Below are 19,592 nucleotides of genomic sequence, written 5' to 3'. Positions count from 1 at the left end.
GCAAAATATTCTCACTGAAGTAATATTTAAAATATTGTCCTACTTTTGAACTGCCTCTCCCAACGATGGTTCAAACTACAGGTGTACAAAATCCTGTCATTCTTGAAAAAGAAAAAGAGTGTCATATGCTTTGTTTATGCAACATTAGATCTCGTTTGTTCAATAATACTCCAGGCGAAATTTCATTAAAATCCATTCAAACATTCAGGACAAGTAGGGATTTAAAATAAATGTTGACGGACGACAGACCACAGTCGCTGTACCATAACATAAGCTCACAGGCCCTTTGGGCCAGGTGAGGTAAAAGCCATCATCACTTATAAAACATCAGTTATCTCCAATTGTGATAAACTGCTGATTCATATTTCTCCCATATTCAAAGGACAATCGTCATCTAATCACCATGAAAAACTGAGGTTTTTTAAAGAAAAAAACAACCTGGTCTGTTATCTATTAAATAGGTAAGTATTAAAGATGGTTCAGAAAGTGAAAGCTTCAATATTTTTAATTTTTAATTTTTTACATAAACGTATGTTTAATAATATTTGTTACATTTTTTAAAAATAATAAAACAAAAACAATGGGATAAGAAATACCAAGTTTGATGTCTGGATCGGTCTAACAATCAGACGGAATGCCCACATTACTTACACAGGAGTTTTTTTTTTTTTTTTTAAGAAAACCACCGGACCAGAAATCCTCATTTATTTCCTTAGATGACAATGGACAGTTTCTCATATCTGACTTGATCTGGATGGATTTTCTATGAATAAAAAAAAAATTAAGAAATGCCATGTTCACCATCTGGATATGCCTAACAAGAGGCCCAGAGGGCCTGAATTGCTCACTTGAATATGACGGTAAATATGGGGAAACACTCTTACTGCATTTCTACAGAAGGATTTTTGAAGAATTTGCTATATTTCCCCTATCTGGTCTGTGCCTCATGCCCCTGGAGGACCAGACCCAACGTTCACACCAAACTGGTTTCCATGCACCGAAGGATACTTCAGACCAAAAATGGACTTTACAGAAGAAGGATTTTAACCTTTTTGCTGCATATTTCCCCTGTTGGGCCCTGCATGCTCCTCAGGCCTCTCGGGGGCCAGGCTCACCATTTACACAAAATTAGTTTTCCTTCACTCAGGGATGCTTCAGAACAATATTGACCGAATCCTTAAATCAATCTTATCTAATTTGAAGCATATTTCCCCTATTCAGCCCTGCCCCATATGCCCCTGGGGAACCAGGCCTACTGTTAATACAAAACTGATTCTTCTTCACTCAATTGGTTCTTCTTAACTCAAGGATGCTCCACACCAAATTTGGTTGAAATCTGCTTAGCGGTTCATGACTAGTAGTGTAAAGTTGATAAACGACATGCTCCGCACCAAATTTGGGTGAAATCTGCTTAGCGGTTCATGACTAGTAGTGTAAAGTTGATAAACGACAGACACTGTGCCATGGCCGAAGCTAACTGGTCCTTCAGACCAGGTGAGCTAACAACCGGACATTATATTTCTTCCAGACCAGTGAGCTAACAAGCGGACATTATATTTCTTCCAGACCAGGTGAGCTAACAAGCGGACATTACATTTCTTCCAGACCAGTGAGCTAACAAGCGGACATTATATTTCTTCCAGATAATGTCTTTAATGGACTATCTACACTTACACACCAAGGCCTAGTTCTTTTCTTTAAGGAACACCAAAGGACTTCTTACTGTTTACCCAGGAATTAAGCAATCATGACATTCAAAGTAATATAATTACTGATACTGAAGTTCTTTTTTAATTTTTGGGCTCTGACTTTCAGCACCAAGGGGGCAACACCCTTACTTAAGACAACTGCTTCCATGAAAGGTTTATAGGAACTTTGTTGACTAGCCTGAATAAGTATAAGGCTTTTAAAGATAAATTTAATAGTGTTAATTGGGATGTGAACTGCTTCCAAGTTTAAACTGAGGGAAATACCAAACCTGATAGCATTAGAGTACTTAATTTACCATGTCATGGTAGGGACGTATCAGTCGGGGGAATCCCTAGGGACGTATCAGTCTGGGGAATCCCTAGGGACGTATCAGTCTGGGGAATCCCTAGGGACGTATCAGTCAGGGGAATCCATAGGGACGTATCAGTCAGGGGAATCCATAGGGACGTATCAGTCAGGGGAATCCCTAGGGACGTATCAGTCAGGGGAATCCCTAGGGACGTATCAGTCTGGGGAATCCCTAGGGACGTATCAGTCTGAGGAATCCCTAGGGACGTTTCAGTCAGGGGAATCCCTAGGGATGTATCAGTCGGGGGAATCCCTAGGGACGTATCAGTCAGGGGAATCCCTAGGGACGTATCAGTCAGGGGAATCCCTAGGGACGTATCAGTCGGGGGAATCCCTAGGGACGTATCAGTCAGGGGAATCCCTAGGGACGTATCAGTCAGGGGAATCCATAGGGATGTATCAGTCAGGGGAGTCCATAGGGACGTATCAGTCAGGGGAGTCCATAGGGACGTATCAGTCAGGGGAGTCCATAGGGACGTATCAGTCAGGGGAGTCCATAGGGATGGGGCTAGATGATTTGACTAATTCTTGTACATGTCCAGAAACATCATTGAATCAAAAGGCAGGTTGATTTTTTCTGTTTTTTCCTGTGACAAGTTAAGTCCCTAGGGGATGGATTTGGACTTTGGAGCCAGTTGTCTGTACACATCCTCAATGTTATCAATTAGTCAAAATGTACTCAGCCATTCTAGATCGGTAGAGTTTCAAAGACAACAGTCATCAGATAGACATTAGACTAACAACAGATGCAGAAGCCAAGCATGATTTCACGTTTCCCTTTTATATGAGCAGGAAGAAAAAGTTCATTTTTTTTTATAATGCAGTGAACCTGTGAAACATGTGATAGTACCAGACTTTTGTGATACGGGAATGACATCTCAGTTGGTTTTTAAGTTATAACAATGTTACCTTATTACATCTTATACACATTTCACTTCATATTTTAGACTGAACTTGTTAATCCAGCAACCTGATACTTACATCAGTATCAGTATCAGTCAGGGGAATCTGTCAGCTGTCAGACTACCCAGTTGCTACAAATCTAAAGCCACTATTCATTTTCACACAATGCCCCACACACAAGCACTGTACATTTACACAGGAAAGCCTTACCTCACATAAGCACTGCACATTTACCCAAGAAAGTCTATTCTCACACAAGCACTGTGCATTTACCCAAGGAAGCCTATTCTTACACAAGCACTGTACATTTACACACAAAGCCTCACACAAGTTGCAGTTATCACAGGTATACAATGATACATAAAACATTGACTACCAATATCACAAAGCCATCATGATGTAAGCTGTGATACTCTGGGCCAAGCCTAGCCTGATATTTCTCTATCCTGTACTAGACCAAGTCTAGGCCCAGGCCAAGGCTCCAGGCCCAGTCTCCAGGCCTAGACTGATATTGTACTGGGCCAGGCCTAGACTGATATTTCTCTATCCTGTACTGGGCCAGGCCTAGACTGATATTGTACTGGGCCAGGCCTAGACTGATATTGTACTGGGCCAGGCCTAGACTGATATTGTACTGGGCCAGGCCTAGACTGATATTTCTCTATCCTGTACTGGGCCAGATCTGCGTGGCTTTGATGTTTCTTGTATCATTAGGGCAGTTCTATATGGACACTTCTCTCCACAATCTTGCAATCAAGCTAAGTCGAAGAATTCAGGAATACAATCCTGACAATATTCACTCAGCCTGGTGTCTGGTTAATCGGAACACTGATGACGAAGAATCCGTTTATTCCACTGTCTAAGACACCATGCACCGAGTTATATATCAAGATGATGTGTCAGAGAAACCACTCTGGCTCAATATCAACACCAAAACAGAATCAGAAATGTCAAAGAGTTATCTCTCCTGAATATCTTTACATCATAAAGATATTCATTAAAGTTTAGTACTGCTCTCTTAGAAGCAACAACTTGACCTCTAACCTTCAAGGTTTTCTGAGGTTGACCTGTGACCTCAACCTTGTACTTGAGGTGCAGTGCCATTGACAAGTCCACGAAGCTGTTTTAAAACAGTGTCTAACAATTTCTTCTTGTCACGCTCTCCCTTCTTCAGCGATGCAAAAAGATTGTTTTTCTTTTTATCAGCATTGTTTAACCTAAAAACAAATGGTGTTTACACATTAATTTCCAATAACTGATGTGTGAAGAATATAATTATAATATTTCCAATTGAAATATAATAATAATATTTGGGTAAAGCAACTACACTACTCATAGTTGCAATAAATAGGAAATGTAGCGACCTGCAAGCATACTGATAATGTTTAATATCGTCAATATATACACAGTACTCACTTTCAATGAGATGAAAAGTTCCAAACAAATCATCTACATCGATAATTCGTACTCTGCATTTTCTTTAAATCAAAATTATTTTACAAGATATATAATGAAAAGATTCACCTGAGCTGTTTCCTGATAGGACCCAGGTGATAATTACAAGTTAGATGTGAACCAGTCTCCTGATTTGAATACTCACTTCTCTAGGATACTGATGGCCACCTGTGGCTGGACGCGTAGATACTTGGACTTGGGTTGACCGTAGTCGGCCAGGTAGACTGACCAATCCCAGTTCAGGAACAGGTCCAACAACTGTCAATCATAATCAAAAATGTTACATATTGTACTTTGTGTTTTCCCTGGCTACCTCATCAATTCAAATCTATTGTCCAAACATGAATCATACTTTTGTAAAGCAAAATATTCTCCAGTATCAAACACTTTATTACATTGTACAAGATTTAGAAACTTCCTTTTTTAAAATCTAGTACACTAGACAAGATTTAGAGACTCCCATCTCTAAGGTCTAGTACACTAGACAAGATTTAGAGACTCCCTTCTCTAAGGTCTAGTACACTAGACAAGATTTAGAGACTCCCTTCTCTAAGGTCTAGTACACTAGACAAGATTTAGAGACTCCCTTCTCTAAGGTCTAGTATTCTAGACAACATTTAGAGACGGTTTGATATCTCATACATTCTGGTATAGCATGTTGGTTTGACAGAAACCTCAGTAGTTACTGAGATTAGCTATGAGTGTAGTTACATTGGATAGGGACAGGACAGGACATGACAAGATGGGACATGTAAGGACATAGGTACCACTATATGCTCCACCATGATGGATCAGCCATAATAAAAATTTCAGCAATTGATAAATAGTAAATGTACCTGTCGGACGTCTGCAAAGGCCATCACTAGTGTTCCATCAGTAAATCCAGGTACCGGCTCGGAGGCAGCAAACACTGTCAACGAAAAGGACGAGTCAACTTTGTCATACAGAACAGTCAAAGTATCTCAAAGACATTATATTCAAATCTAGTGACTTTTGATATAGTGTAATCAAAGACTTACGTTCACACTGGATTAGGTCCAGGTTAAACTGTTGTAAAGCGCCAAGAGTCATTTGCTTCAGGTCGTTGTCACGGATAAATTCCAGCAGATTGTTGGCGATATGTTTACATGCAGACATACACGCAGTCTTGGCTATTTTCTCCTGTCAATCAAACATAGTTATAACGGTCAAACATAGTCAAAATGGTCAAACAAAGTTACAACGGTCAAACATAGTTATAACGGTCAAACATAGTAATAACGGTCAAACATAATTATAACAGTCAAACATAGTTATAATGGTCAAACATAGTAATAACGGTCAAACATAGTTATAACGGTCAAACATAGTTATAACAGTCATACAACAGTCAATTTAAAATTTGATTAACTTACTGATTTCATTTTAGAGTCTGTACAATAAATTCTAATGATTTTCCGCCATGAGACAAAACTGGTCTAGTGAAACTCTGTTGATGTACCAACAAAGGGACATTTATATACATTTCATTCTATATCACATATCCTAATTAACAGTAACTATCTTACTGAAACTTTGTCCACTCTAGGAAAGTGTCACACAAACTACCAGGATATACTGTGGGACACTATCAGCCGACACACTGTACTAGCATTGTTTGCATTTAGAAACAGATTACGTAATCAATTGCTTCAATTGATACTGATACTTATAATGTATGTCAATTAAATTTTGAAGATTAACTGGTTTCTATCAAGTGTACATAATTATATTACCGTACACAAGTAGTGTACATAATTATATTACCGTACACAAGTAGTGTAAATAATTATATTACCGTACACAAGTAGTGTACATAATTATATTACCGTACACAAGTAGTGTACATAATTATATTACCGTACACATGTAGTGTATTTCAAATGTTACATTTGTAAATGTGAATGCAAAACTTCACACAACATGAACTGTGTCTAATAATACGGACTTCACAAACAGGAAAACCTTGTATTCAGACTTTTACAAATGAATTGAAATTTTCATACAATTTGTTCAGCAAATGCAAAATTAATACGAACTGAAAGGATTTTTAGCATATAATTATTATAACGTAAAATGATAATTTATGAAACTCCAAGTGGTACATACATTCTATGTATACATGTAAGTAAATGTACCTATCATTGTATACGGTACTGTATACAATGTATACCACGGCATGTAGTACTGTGTTAGTAGAACTGGTTTAATATATACATGTATAGCTTGCAAGACTTCATAACAGAAATCATTTAGGTGGGTCGAAGCATTGATCCAATCATTTACAAATTGATGGTAACAAATGATGCAAAACAAATTTTTGTGCACATGAGAACTTAAACTATCAATATTATTTCATCCACAAACATGAACAGCAAAATCAGGGTGTTTATAAACAATCGCAAATGTTATCTACTACAGAACAGTGAATCTGTGTTGATAAACTGCATATGTTAAGGAATATTTCTCATACAATGGAGATTACTGCAGTACAATCGGGAAACTACAGCAACAGCACAAACACATGAACTGGTATACTGGGACAATCTGGACAACCTATACTGGGACAATCTGGACAACCTATACTGGGACAATCTGGACAATCTATACAGGGACAACCTGGACAACCTGTACTGGGACAATCTGGACAATCTATACTGGGACAATCTGGACAACCTATACTGGGACAATCTGGACAACCTATACTGGGACAATCTGGACAACCTATACTGGGACAATCTGGACAACCTATACTGGGACAATCTGGACAACCTATACTGGGACAATCTGGACAACCTATACTGGGACAATCTGGACAACCTATACTGGGACAATCTGGACAACCTATACTGGGACAATCTGGACAACCTATACTGGGACAATCTGGACAACCTATACTGGGACAATCTGGACAACCTATACTGGACAATCTGGACAACCCTATACTGGGACAATCTGGACAACCTATACTGGGACAATCTGGACAACCTATACTGGGACAATCTGGACAACCTATACTGGGACAATCTGGACAACCTATACTGGGACAATCTGGACAACCTATACTGGGACAATCTGGACAACCTATACTGGGACAATCCTGGACAACCTATACTGGGACAATCCTGGACAACCTATACTGGGACAATCTGGACACCTATACTGGGACAATCTGGACAACCTATACTGGGACAACCTGGACAACCTATACTGGGACAATCCTGGACAACCTATACTGGGACAACCTGGACAACCTATACTGGGACAATCTGGACAACCTATACTGGGACAATCTGGACAACCTATACTGGGACAATCTGGACAACCTATACTGGGACAATCTGGACAACCTATACTGGGACAACTGGACAACCTATACTGGGACAATCTGGACAACCTATACTGGGACAATCTGGACAACCTATACTGGGACAATCTGGACAACCTATACTGGGACAACCTGGACAACCTATACTGGGACAATCTGGACAACCTATACTGGGACAATCTGGACAACCTATACTGGGACAATCTGTACAACCCATACTGGGACAATCTGGACAACCTATACTGGGACAACCTATACTGGGACAACCTGGACAACCTATACTGGGACAACCTATACTGGGACAATCTGGACAACCTATACGGGGACAATCTGGACAACCTATACGGGGACAATCTGGACAACCTATACTGGGACAACCTATACTGGGACAATCTGGACAACTTATACTGGGACAATCTGGACAATCTATACTGGGACAATCTGGACAACCTATACTGGGACAATCTGGACAATCTATACAGGGACAACCTGGACAACCTATACTGGGACAATCTGGACAACCTATACTGGGACAATCTGGACAACCTATACTGGGACAATCTGGACAACCTATACTGGGACAATCTGGACAACCTATACTGGGACAATCTGGACAACCTATACTGGGACAATCTGGACAACCTGTACTGGGACAATCTGGACAACCTATACTGGGACAATCTGTACAACCTATACAGGGACAACCTATACTAGGACAATCTATACTGGGACAATCTGTACAACCTGTACTGGGACAATCTGGACAACCTATACGGGGACAACCTGGACAACCTATACTGGGACAACCTGGACAACCTATACTGGGACAACCTGGACAACCTATACTGGGACAATCTGGACAACCTATACTGGGACAATCTGGACAACCTATACTGGGACAATCTGGACAACCTATACTGGGACAATCTGGACAACCTATACTGGGACAATCTGGACAACCTATACTGGGACAATCTGGACAATCTATACAGGGACAACCTATACTGGGACAATCTGGACAACCTATACTGGGACAATCTGGACAACCTATACTGGGACAATCTGGACAACTTATACTGGGACAATCTGGACAACCTATACTGGGACAATCTGGACAACCTATACTGGGACAATCTGGACAACCTATACTGGGACAATCTGGACAACCTATACTATTGGTTTACTGCTGTGAGACACTTGGACTGGTATATTGGGACAACCCGTACTGGGACAATCTGGACAACCTATACTGGGACAATCTGGACAACCTATACTATTGGTTTACTGCTGTGAGACACAGAAATATAATCCTTAAGCTGTTGAATTTGATATGATGAAGGTATCGGCCCAGATCTACCTTACTTAAGACATCTTATTCAATTTCACATGAAGTAAATATTTTATTTTCATAATAAGTGCTTAAAACAACAACTGACAATTATATATACCAGTTTTTAAATTATCAATATTTTTCCCCCAACATCTCAAATTAATACCAGATACATTACATTTTTGTTATTAGTGTTACTAATTATGGTAATATTAGGTATTAATCTAAGGTTTTTAGGTCCCAGTATAGCATCTTATTCCAACTCTAGCCTAAAACAACAAGCTGAAGTGTTTGCACGTCTATATAGTTGTGCAAATAAAAGCTTCAACACTATCCTTAAAGCTCGCTCATTCCTGTAGCATATATGTAACTTAAATCCAAAGTAAAACATAACGTCCATGCTGACCACACAGAAACAGTTACCCCTGGGTCAACGCAGAGGGCAATGTCCTGTAAACACCATCACCATGGTAACAAAATATATCACAGGTCAATACCATGTTAACATAGCATTAATGTGATCGCCATGGCAACTGAATTTAGATAATGGCAGTATAAAGAATTGGCAAGGGTTGTTGTTTCTCAGAAAAACATTTGTTTAAAAGTCATTGATTTAAAAATGGAATTACTCTTTTAAACCTGTTCATAACAAAGTATTTACTGAGACCAAGACAATTCATCATACAGTCCGCAACCAGACATGAAATTTTGTAACAAGAATGTACAGATGATGAATTCAAGGAGAAATTAATTGTTGACAATGAATGACTGACAGACCCACCATATTCAGCAGTTCAATAATTGCATCTGGATGTGAATGAGTTTGATAATATCACTAATCTTATGTGATATCAGAAGTTCAATGCAAGTGAACCCTTGCCCTAAGTAAGAAGTTCCAGAGAAAAGAATAGAAAATTGAGCTCAGACACACTTTTTTTAGATGTAAGTCAGTGACCTACTTTTGAAACAAGACACACTGCCTCACACAGGTGTACAAATGCCTCAATGATAAAGTTTCAGAGACGAGTAGTGTATAAGATAGTGGCTTAACAACCTTTTTCTTTTATGTAGCACAAAGATCAAAATCTAGGTCAACGTGACCTATAGTGACCTACTTCTAGTACATGACACATCGCCTCTCCTAGGTGAATACAACATCCAAGCATGAATGAAGTGTGGAAGGAAGGAAGGAAGGAAGGAAGGAAGGAAGGACAGAAGGAAGGAAGGAAGGACAGAGGAACAAACGACAGCTGCCAATCCCCTGATATTTCATTGTCCTGCTATAAGCCCACCCGCTACTTTGAGTTTAAGTTTGTACCATGAACATATTGAAGGCTAAATATCAATGTTCAATACATGAGGTGATACAATATATACCCCTGTACCATGCTGATAAGTTGGTTGTTTTTAATCCACAGTTACTGTAGGCCTTTACATCAGTGACGAGTCCTAGACAAAACAGTACTGGTATATTTTTTCTATTTTTTTGGCTGATGTACCTATCTCCCAATATGCATTAAAAAGAGCCAATACCTTGTGTCTTGTTGTATGATGTTACAGTATAATAGTGATAAAAACATAGATATAGAGTAAAACTGTACCCAAATAAACTCCAACACAAATGTCCACAAACCAAATCCACATGCAGTCAGTATAAAGAGATACTCCCAAACCAAATCTACACTCAGTCAAAATACCAATATAATCTAATCTGGTTCAATGACAATTAACTACACCAAGTACGTGTAGGGAATACATCACTCATCTCCCAAACAAGAGAACTTGGGAGGGGAGAAGTAAGGCCTGAACTTACCGGAAGATTGGTAAAGGACATGAATGTACTCTGTAAGAATGCCACTAAGTCTGCGACGTAACCGCTGGCATGACCTTTGGCCTCAGTCACCATCCAATCATAGTTAGCTGTAAAGTAATCCAAACAATTCAAGCTTGAGAGAAAACGTGTCATTCTGAAAATGAAGTTTGGCATGGTGGACATCAACAGTACCAAATATTGACATTGTATGACGCATTTAACACAAACGATACTAAGACACTGATAATTCTGCGATACACAAGTAACCTATTAAATTTTCTGTACCTGTAATAAGATATCTGAAACACAGATTGTAAAATAGATTGTCTTTTTGTGTTGGTAGTTTTTAAATGATGCCTCCAATATGTGGTCAAAACAAGTGAATTTATGTTTGTTTTTGTTTAACGTCCTATTAACAGCCAGGGTCATTTAAGGACGTGCCAGGTTTTGGAGGTGGAGGAAAGCCGGAGTACCCGGAGAAAAACCACCGGCCTACGGTCAGTACCTGGCAACTGCCCCACGTAGGTTTCGAACTCGCAACCCAGTGGTGGAGGGCTAGTGATAAAGTGTCGGTACACCTTAACCACTCGGCCACCGCGGCCCCTTATGTGAATTTATGTACCCTTGGCTGAGCAATTTCAAAGTCATATCATTTCATTTTTTTTTCATTTTTTTTTTTTTAAATGAAGTTAATGGATCATTAATCAAGAAATATGTTGCAAATATGACCATTAATTCTGTTTTCAAAGTTAACATTCCTTAAATATTATACATCATAACAGTTTGATCTTCAAGGATATCTTTCAGTTCATTTACCTAATTCCAAAAATTCATCAATCTTTAGGTTCAGCTGTTTGTAGATATGCTCCTCTGCATCACTACGGGCGTCCTATAGGAGAAATAAATCTATCAGAACTACACATACAATGTATGGTTGTCTCTATATTTTTGTGGAAAAGTGAAAATTGCCTATACAACTATTTATTTTCTCAATCTTGCTAAAACAGAAATTCCTATTACAATTTTTTGGCAGGGTTTGAAGTTTAATGTTTCAAAATTTAGCCAATCTCTGTTTAAAATTTTGGTGTTGCTACCTGAGGTTATTACCGATTGTAAAATGTATATTAAACTTCACAATACCTTAAACATTGAAGTTCCGTGTAGTCTAGCCATGTGTATGCTGTCATTCTGGGCACTGGAATGTCAACGTTACAACATGTTGATACAAAAATTCTATACTGACAGAGCATTCCTTCGAAATGTGCTCCATTTTTTTTGTACATTTCAAAAACAACTTCTCTGACACTTGGAACAAAAATGTAATTTGTGCGATGTCACTAAATTAATGTTGAAACAATTCATAATTATGTATTACATTGTATAAACTTGTACATGGCTTAAGTGACCCAGGAAATAACTTTAAGGAATTCAATGAAAGCTTATTCTAAAGTAAGTCAGACCTAACTTGAGTGAAAGTTTAAGGTTAACTTAACACCCTCACAACTAGATATCAACAAATTAAAGGGACATAACTCCACGCTCAATTCAGTTTCTTTATTCCTGAGAGCCATCACACTCATAGGTCATATGTCAAACAATTACATCATTGTAACTTAACATAGTAAAAAAAAAGGACATTACATCCTTGAAACTCAGCACAACAGCGACAGGTTATGATCAGGTACAGAGTGATGAAGACACGAATGTTTTTTTACTTGAGAAAGTACAGATGGACAGACACAGGATTCCATCCCCTCCATTGTTATTTTGTTGTGAGTGGTATTATAAGGTTTTTCTTTTGTTACTACTGGTTTGTATGATACATAACATACCCTGTAATACTGGAGATATACTCCTCCAAGTATCCACATGATTTCTCAAGGTAGTTCATGTTGATGGCAATCTGAATTAACTGAAATGGTAAAAACAACACGTTCTCATGTACTTATTCAATAATTATTCTTTTAATACCATTATTTTCAAATTTAAGCTCATCTGATTTTTAACGAATTAATAAAATGACAAATTTACACACTCACAATAATCATATCGTATCAATAAAAATTGGAGAGAGTTGTAGAAGAGTGATGACTCCCGAGGGTTCTCGTCAGTGGTAGATACTTACCTGTAGGAGAGAGAGTCGTGGACGTTTGACGAGTGACGACAGACAACTACCGAGGGTTCTCGTCAGTGGTAGATACTTACCTGTAGGAGAGAGAGCCGTGGACGTTTGATGAGTGACGACAGACAACTCCCGAGGGTTCTCGTCAGTGGTAGATACTTACCTGTAGGAGAGAGAGTCGTGGACGTTTGATGAGTGACGACAGACAACTACCGAGGGTTCTCGTCAGTGGTAGATACTTACCTGTAGGAGAGAGAGCCGTGGACGTTTGATGAGTGACGACAGACAACTCCCGAGGGTTCTCGTCAGCAGTAGATACTTACCTGTAGGAGAGAGAGCCGTGGACGTTTGATGAGTGACGACAGACAACTCCCGAGGGTTCTCGTCAGTGGTAGATACTTACCTGTAGGAGAGAGAGTCGTGGACGTTTGACGAGTGACGACAGACAACTACCGAGGGTTCTCGTCAGTGGTAGATACTTACCTGTAGGAGAGAGAGCCGTGGACGTTTGATGAGTGACGACAGACAACTCCCGAGGGTTCTCGTCAGCAGTAGATACTTACCTGTAGGAGAGAGAGCCGTGGACGTTTGATGAGTGACGACAGACAACTACCGAGGGTTCTCGTCAGCAGTAGATACTTACCTGTAGGAGAGAGAGCCGTGGACGTTTGATGAGTGACGACAGACAACTCCCGAGGGTTCTCGTCAGCAGTAGATACTTACTTGTAGGAGAGAGAGCCGTGGACGTTTGATGAGTGACGACAGACAACTCCCGAGGGTTCTCGTCAGTGGTACATACTTACCTGTAGGAGAGAGAGCCGTGGACGTTTGATGAGTGATGACAGACAACTCCCGAGGGTTCTCGTCAGCAGTAGATACTTACCTGTAGGAGAGAGAGCCGTGGACGTTTGATGAGTGATGACAGACAACTCCCGAGGGTTCTCGTCAGCAGTAGATACTTACCTGTAGGAGAGAGAGCCGTGGACGTTTGATGAGTGACGACAGACAACTCCCGAGGGTTTTCGTCAGCAGTAGATACTTACCTGTAGGAGAGAGAGCCGTGGACGTTTGATGAGTGATGACAGACAACTCCCGAGGGTTCTCGTCAGCAGTAGATACTTACCTGTAGGAGAGAGAGCCGTGGACGTTTGATGAGTGACGACAGACAACTCCCGAGGGTTCTCGTCAGCAGTAGATACTTACCTGTAGGAGAGAGAGCCGTGGACGTTTGATGAGTGACGACAGACAACTCCCGTGGGTTCTCGTCAGCAGTAGATACTTACCTGTAGGAGAGAGAGCCGTGGACGTTTGATGAGTGACGACAGACAACTACCGAGGGTTCTCGTCAGCAGTAGATACTTACCTGTAGGAGAGAGAGCCGTGGACGTTTGATGAGTGACGACAGACAACTCCCGAGGGTTCTCGTCAGCAGTAGATACTTACCTGTAGGAGAGAGAGCCGTGGACGTTTGATGAGTGACGACAGACAACTACCGAGGGTTCTCGTCAGCAGTAGATACTTACCTGTAGGAGAGAGAGCCGTGGACGTTTGATGAGTGACGACAGACAACTCCCAAGGGTTCTCGTCAGCAGTAGATACTTACCTGTAGGAGAGAGAGCCGTGGACGTTTGATGAGTGACGACAGACAACTCCCGAGGGTTCTCGTCAGTGGTAGATACTTACCTTTAGGAGAGAGAGCTGTGGACGTTTGATGAGTGACGACAGACAACTCCCGAGGGTTTTCGTCAGCAGTAGATACTTACCTGTAGGAGAGAGAGCCGTGGACGTTTGATGAGTGACGACAGACAACTACCGAGGGTTCTCGTCAGCAGTAGATACTTACCTGTAGGAGAGAGAGCCGTGGACGTTTGATGAGTGACGACAGACAACTCCCGAGGGTTCTCGTCAGCAGTAGATACTTACCTGTAGGAGAGAGAGCCGTGGACGTTTGATGAGTGACGACAGACAACTACCGAGGGTTCTCGTCAGCAGTAGATACTTACCCGTAGGAGAGAGAGCCGTGGACGTTTGATGAGTGACGACAGACAACTCCCAAGGGTTCTCGTCAGCAGTAGATACTTACCTGTAGGAGAGAGAGCCGTGGACGTTTGATGAGTGACGACAGACAACTCCCGAGGGTTCTCGTCAGTGGTAGATACTTACCTTTAGGAGAGAGAGCTGTGGACGTTTGATGAGTGACGACAGACAACTCCCGAGGGTTTTCGTCAGCAGTAGATACTTACCTGTAGGAGAGAGAGCCGTGGACGTTTGATGAGTGACGACAGACAACTACCGAGGGTTCTCGTCAGCAGTAGATACTTACCTGTAGGAGAGAGAGCCGTGGACGTTTGATGAGTGACGACAGACAACTACCGAGGGTTCTCGTCAGCAGTAGATACTTACCTGTAGGAGAGAGAGCCGTGGACGTTTGATGAGTGACGATAGACAACTACCGAGGGTTCTCGTCAGCAGTAGATACTTACCTGTAGGAGAGAGAGCCGTGGACGTTTGATGAGTGACGACAGACAACTCCCGAGGGTTCTCGTCAGCAGTAGATACTTACCTGTAGGAGAGAGAGTCGTGGACGTTTGATGAGTGATGACAGACAACTACCGAGGGTTCTCGTCAGCAGTAGATACTTACCTGTAGGAGAGAGAGCCGTGGACGTTTGATGAGTGACGACAGACAACTCCCGAGGGTTCTCGTCAGCAGTAGATACTTACCTGTAGGAGAGAGAGCCGTGGACGTTTGATGAGTGACGACAGACAACTACCGAGGGTTCTCGTCAGCAGTAGATACTTACCTGTAGGAGAGAGAGCCGTGGACGTTTGATGAGTGACGACAGACAACTCCCAAGGGTTCTCGTCAGCAGTAGATACTTACTTGTAGGAGAGAGAGCCGTGGACGTTTGATGAGTGACGACAGACAACTCCCGAGGGTTCTCGTCAGTGGTAGATACTTACCTTTAGGAGAGAGAGCTGTGGACGTTTGATGAGTGACGACAGACAACTCCCGAGGGTTCTCGTCAGCAGTAGATACTTACCTGTAGGAGAGAGAGCCGTGGACGTTTGATGAGTGACGACAGACAACTACCGAGGGTTCTCGTCAGCAGTAGATACTTACCTGTAGGAGAGAGAGCCGTGGACGTTTGATGAGTGACGACAGACAACTACCGAGGGTTCTCGTCAGCAGTAGATACTTACCTGTAGGAGAGAGAGCCGTGGACGTTTGATGAGTGACGATAGACAACTACCGAGGGTTCTCGTCAGCAGTAGATACTTACCTGTAGGAGAGAGAGCCGTGGACGTTTGATGAGTGACGACAGACAACTCCTGAGGGTTCTCGTCAGCAGTAGATACTTACCTGTAGGAGAGAGAGTCGTGGACGTTTGATGAGTGATGACAGACAACTCCCGAGGGTTCTCGTCAGCAGTAGATACTTACCTGTAGGAGAGAGAGCCGTGGACGTTTGATGAGTGACGACAGACAACTCCCGAGGGTTCTCGTCAGTGGTAGATACTTACCTGTAGGAGAGAGAGCCGTGGACGTTTGATGAGTGACGACAGACAACTCCCGAGGGTTCTCGTCAGCAGTAGATACTTACCTGTAGGAGAGAGAGCCGTGGACGTTTGATGAGTGACGACAGACAACTCCCGAGGGTTCTCGTCAGCAGTAGGTTTGTTGACTTTCTTATCATGTCATCAATCTCAGTGTGGCTATAAAAAAGAAACTGACATTTACATACATATCTAAAATTATCAACTTGCATCTACCGAAATACATGTGATACAGAGACTGTATCCAGGGTAGTGATATAAGGCCACATAATAAAGTGAGGAAGCCATCTCAGAACAAGTTTGTTTATTATCTGACTAAATGTCAAGAGATGGAACTTCCAGTTGTACCAAGGCATAGCCATTCCATTAATAACAGAAGGCAGCTACAGGAGTGTAGGGTAGTCCTACCAAAGCTGATATCAATCTAATAGGATCCTTGATATCACATACTGATCCAAAAGTACAGGTAAGAACCTAACATCTCTGGTTCTCCCATCTTATATGGATTTGAGGAAAGGATTTGAGGAAAGGAGGGATGGATTTGAGGTATAAAGGGATGGATTTGAGGAATGGATTTGAGGGACAGAGGGACGGATTTGAGGGACGGATTCGAGGAAAGGAGGGATGGATTTGAGGTATAAAGGGATGGCTTTGAGGAATGGATTTGAGGAATGGATTTGAGGGATGGATTTGAGGGACAGAGGGAATGGATTTGAGGGACGGATTCGAGGAAAGGAGGGATGGATTTGAGGGGCAGAGAGATGGATTTGAGGGACAGAGGGATGGATTTGAGGAAAGGAGGGATGGATTTGAGGGACAGAGGGATGGATTTGAGGGACAGAGGGATGGATTTGAGGGATGGATTTGAGGGACAGAGGGATGGATTTGAGGGATGGATTTGAGGGACAGAGGGATGGATTTGAGGGATTACCTTAGGTGGAGGTCAGCGGAGAACTTCAAACAGGCATTGATGTACGCCTTCACTTGGTTATAGATATTTGGCACAAACTCCGAAAATGGAAACCTCTTAGGAAACGTACTCTGTCAACAAGGAAACAAAATACATGAATATGCTTCATATAATTATGTACCCAGTAGTGCATCTTTCTACAGATGATGACACAGCGTCACAGACCTACAAGATTATTTCAGTATCATTCAATGGGGCAATCTGATTGGTCATTAATCAAGTTTGAGATCATTTGGAATGACCATTAATAATTATAAACAATTAAACACAATGATGTCTTCAGTTAACCTGTCTGAACTTATACTTTGCCAATGTATTGCGACTGCAGTTCTTTTGATGTTTTTCACTGAGGCCTTAATTCCTGGAATGGACTAGAGATAAGACTAATTATCTGATGAAGGTGATCGTCCTGGAATGGACCAGAGATATGACTTACCTGCGAAGGTCATCGTCCTGGAATGGACCAGAGATATGACTTACCTGCGAAGGTCATCGTCCTGGAATGGACCAGAGATATGACTTACCTGCTGAAGGTCATTGTCCTGGAATGGACTAGAGATATGACTTACCTGCTGGAGGTCATCGTCCTGGAGTGGACCAGGGATATGACTTACCTGCTGAAGGTCATCGTCCTGTAGTGGACCAGAGATATAACTTACCTGCTGAAGGTCATCGTCCTGGAGTGGACCAGAGATATGACTTACCTGCTGAAGGTCATCGTCCTGGAGTGGACCAGAGATATGACTTACCTGCTGAAGGTCATCATCCTGGAATGGACTAGAGATATGACTTACCTGCTGAAGGTCATCATCCTGGAACGGGAACTGAGTGACCACAGCCAGGAACTCCTCTTCATTTTCCACATAAATAGGTGTGTAGTTATCATCATCAAAAATCTCATTAAACACTTCCACCCATTGTCGTGTCAGAATATCACTGTACTGGTCCCTGGTGATATCAGAATGGAATGAAAGTGTTTACAGAAATCTCAAAACATTTCCCATATCAATAATTCATTAAAAGACGTTCACTATAAAGACAAAAAGGTTTCAACTTAATCCAAGAGACACCTTAAGACATAAAGTTTATTTTAAGTCTTAAGATACCTAAAGATGAAATGTTTACACAAAGTCTAACAACACCTAAAGATCAATTGTTTATCTGAAGTCTTAATACACCTTAAGACAAAATGTTTACATTAAGTCTTAAGACACCTACAGATAAAATGTTTACACAAAGTCTAAAGACACCTAAAAAAAAAAAGTTTACCTTATTTTGATAATAAGAAACACTTAAAATACAAATGTTTACGTTTACATTAAAAATTTGTACACATAAAAAAAAGTTTGCCTTTACCTCAATTCCAAGAGAAGTTCCAGTAGATGTCCCACACTAAAACCATAGCCCTGAAAGTCATCAAACAAATTAACACAATGTTTTGTCATCTTACGAATAAAAAAATCGTCAAAGTTACACATGTATATTTCCATACATTTCATATATAATGAAACCCAAACCCAGCTGCCTGACCCCCCCCCCCCCCCCCCCCCCCCCCCCCCCCAATCCCCTCCAAAAGATCATACTTATATTTACTAGAACTTACCCTCAGAGTATGACAGAATAGTACGATCAACTTTTTTATCTCCAACATCATATTGGCATCCTTACAGAAAGCCTGCAACATAAAACAAATATCAAAATATAAATCTGAAAGTCATAGAGAACACAAAACTTGTCCATCTCACCATCAGGGAACAGACAAAAGAAATACTTGTAAAATTTGTCATCGAGAAACATGTGACAAAATAATCACTTACCGAGCTTGTCCGTAAGGATGCAGCCAGTTTGGACACGGCCATCTCCCATAACTCGTCCATATAGGCACGGTTAACCAGGCCTTGTGTTGTACTTAAAATATGATCTTCTACTACGAAAAACCTGGCAAAAATAGTGTTTGTAAAATGTTACACTTAATGACTTCAGATAAAGAGCGATTAATTCAAATTTAACAAGGTAGAAATCTACCAGTAATCTAAATT

The 19,592-nt window shown here is 41.1% G+C and overlaps 1 protein-coding gene across 2 annotated transcripts in view; it reads right to left on the bottom strand.

Moving 5' to 3' along the window:
- Nucleotides 1–560: 560 nt before the first annotated feature.
- The window catches only part of LOC117339226 (exocyst complex component 6B-like), a 37,131-nt gene continuing 18,099 nt past the window's right edge, over nt 561–19,592 (bottom strand). For both annotated transcript variants that reach the window (XM_033900700.1, XM_033900701.1), the window contains 14 exons: nt 19,371–19,491; nt 19,157–19,228; nt 18,910–18,959; nt 18,348–18,501; nt 17,515–17,624; nt 16,631–16,742; nt 12,738–12,817; nt 12,046–12,100; nt 11,722–11,794; nt 10,906–11,012; nt 5,436–5,577; nt 5,253–5,326; nt 4,562–4,674; nt 561–4,178 (listed from right to left, as the gene is read on the bottom strand). In XM_033900700.1, the coding sequence (XP_033756591.1) occupies nt 4,037–4,178; nt 4,562–4,674; nt 5,253–5,326; nt 5,436–5,577; nt 10,906–11,012; nt 11,722–11,794; nt 12,046–12,100; nt 12,738–12,817; nt 16,631–16,742; nt 17,515–17,624; nt 18,348–18,501; nt 18,910–18,959; nt 19,157–19,228; nt 19,371–19,491 (1,405 nt within the window). In that variant the 3' untranslated portion in view covers nt 561–4,036. The remainder of the gene's footprint in view (nt 4,179–4,561; nt 4,675–5,252; nt 5,327–5,435; nt 5,578–10,905; nt 11,013–11,721; nt 11,795–12,045; nt 12,101–12,737; nt 12,818–16,630; nt 16,743–17,514; nt 17,625–18,347; nt 18,502–18,909; nt 18,960–19,156; nt 19,229–19,370; nt 19,492–19,592) is intronic.

The sequence above is a fragment of the Pecten maximus genome, chromosome 12 (assembly GCF_902652985.1).
Source record: "Pecten maximus chromosome 12, xPecMax1.1, whole genome shotgun sequence".
Lineage (NCBI taxonomy): Eukaryota > Metazoa > Mollusca > Bivalvia > Pectinida > Pectinidae > Pecten > Pecten maximus.
This window is presented reverse-complemented; position numbering and strand designations above follow the sequence as displayed.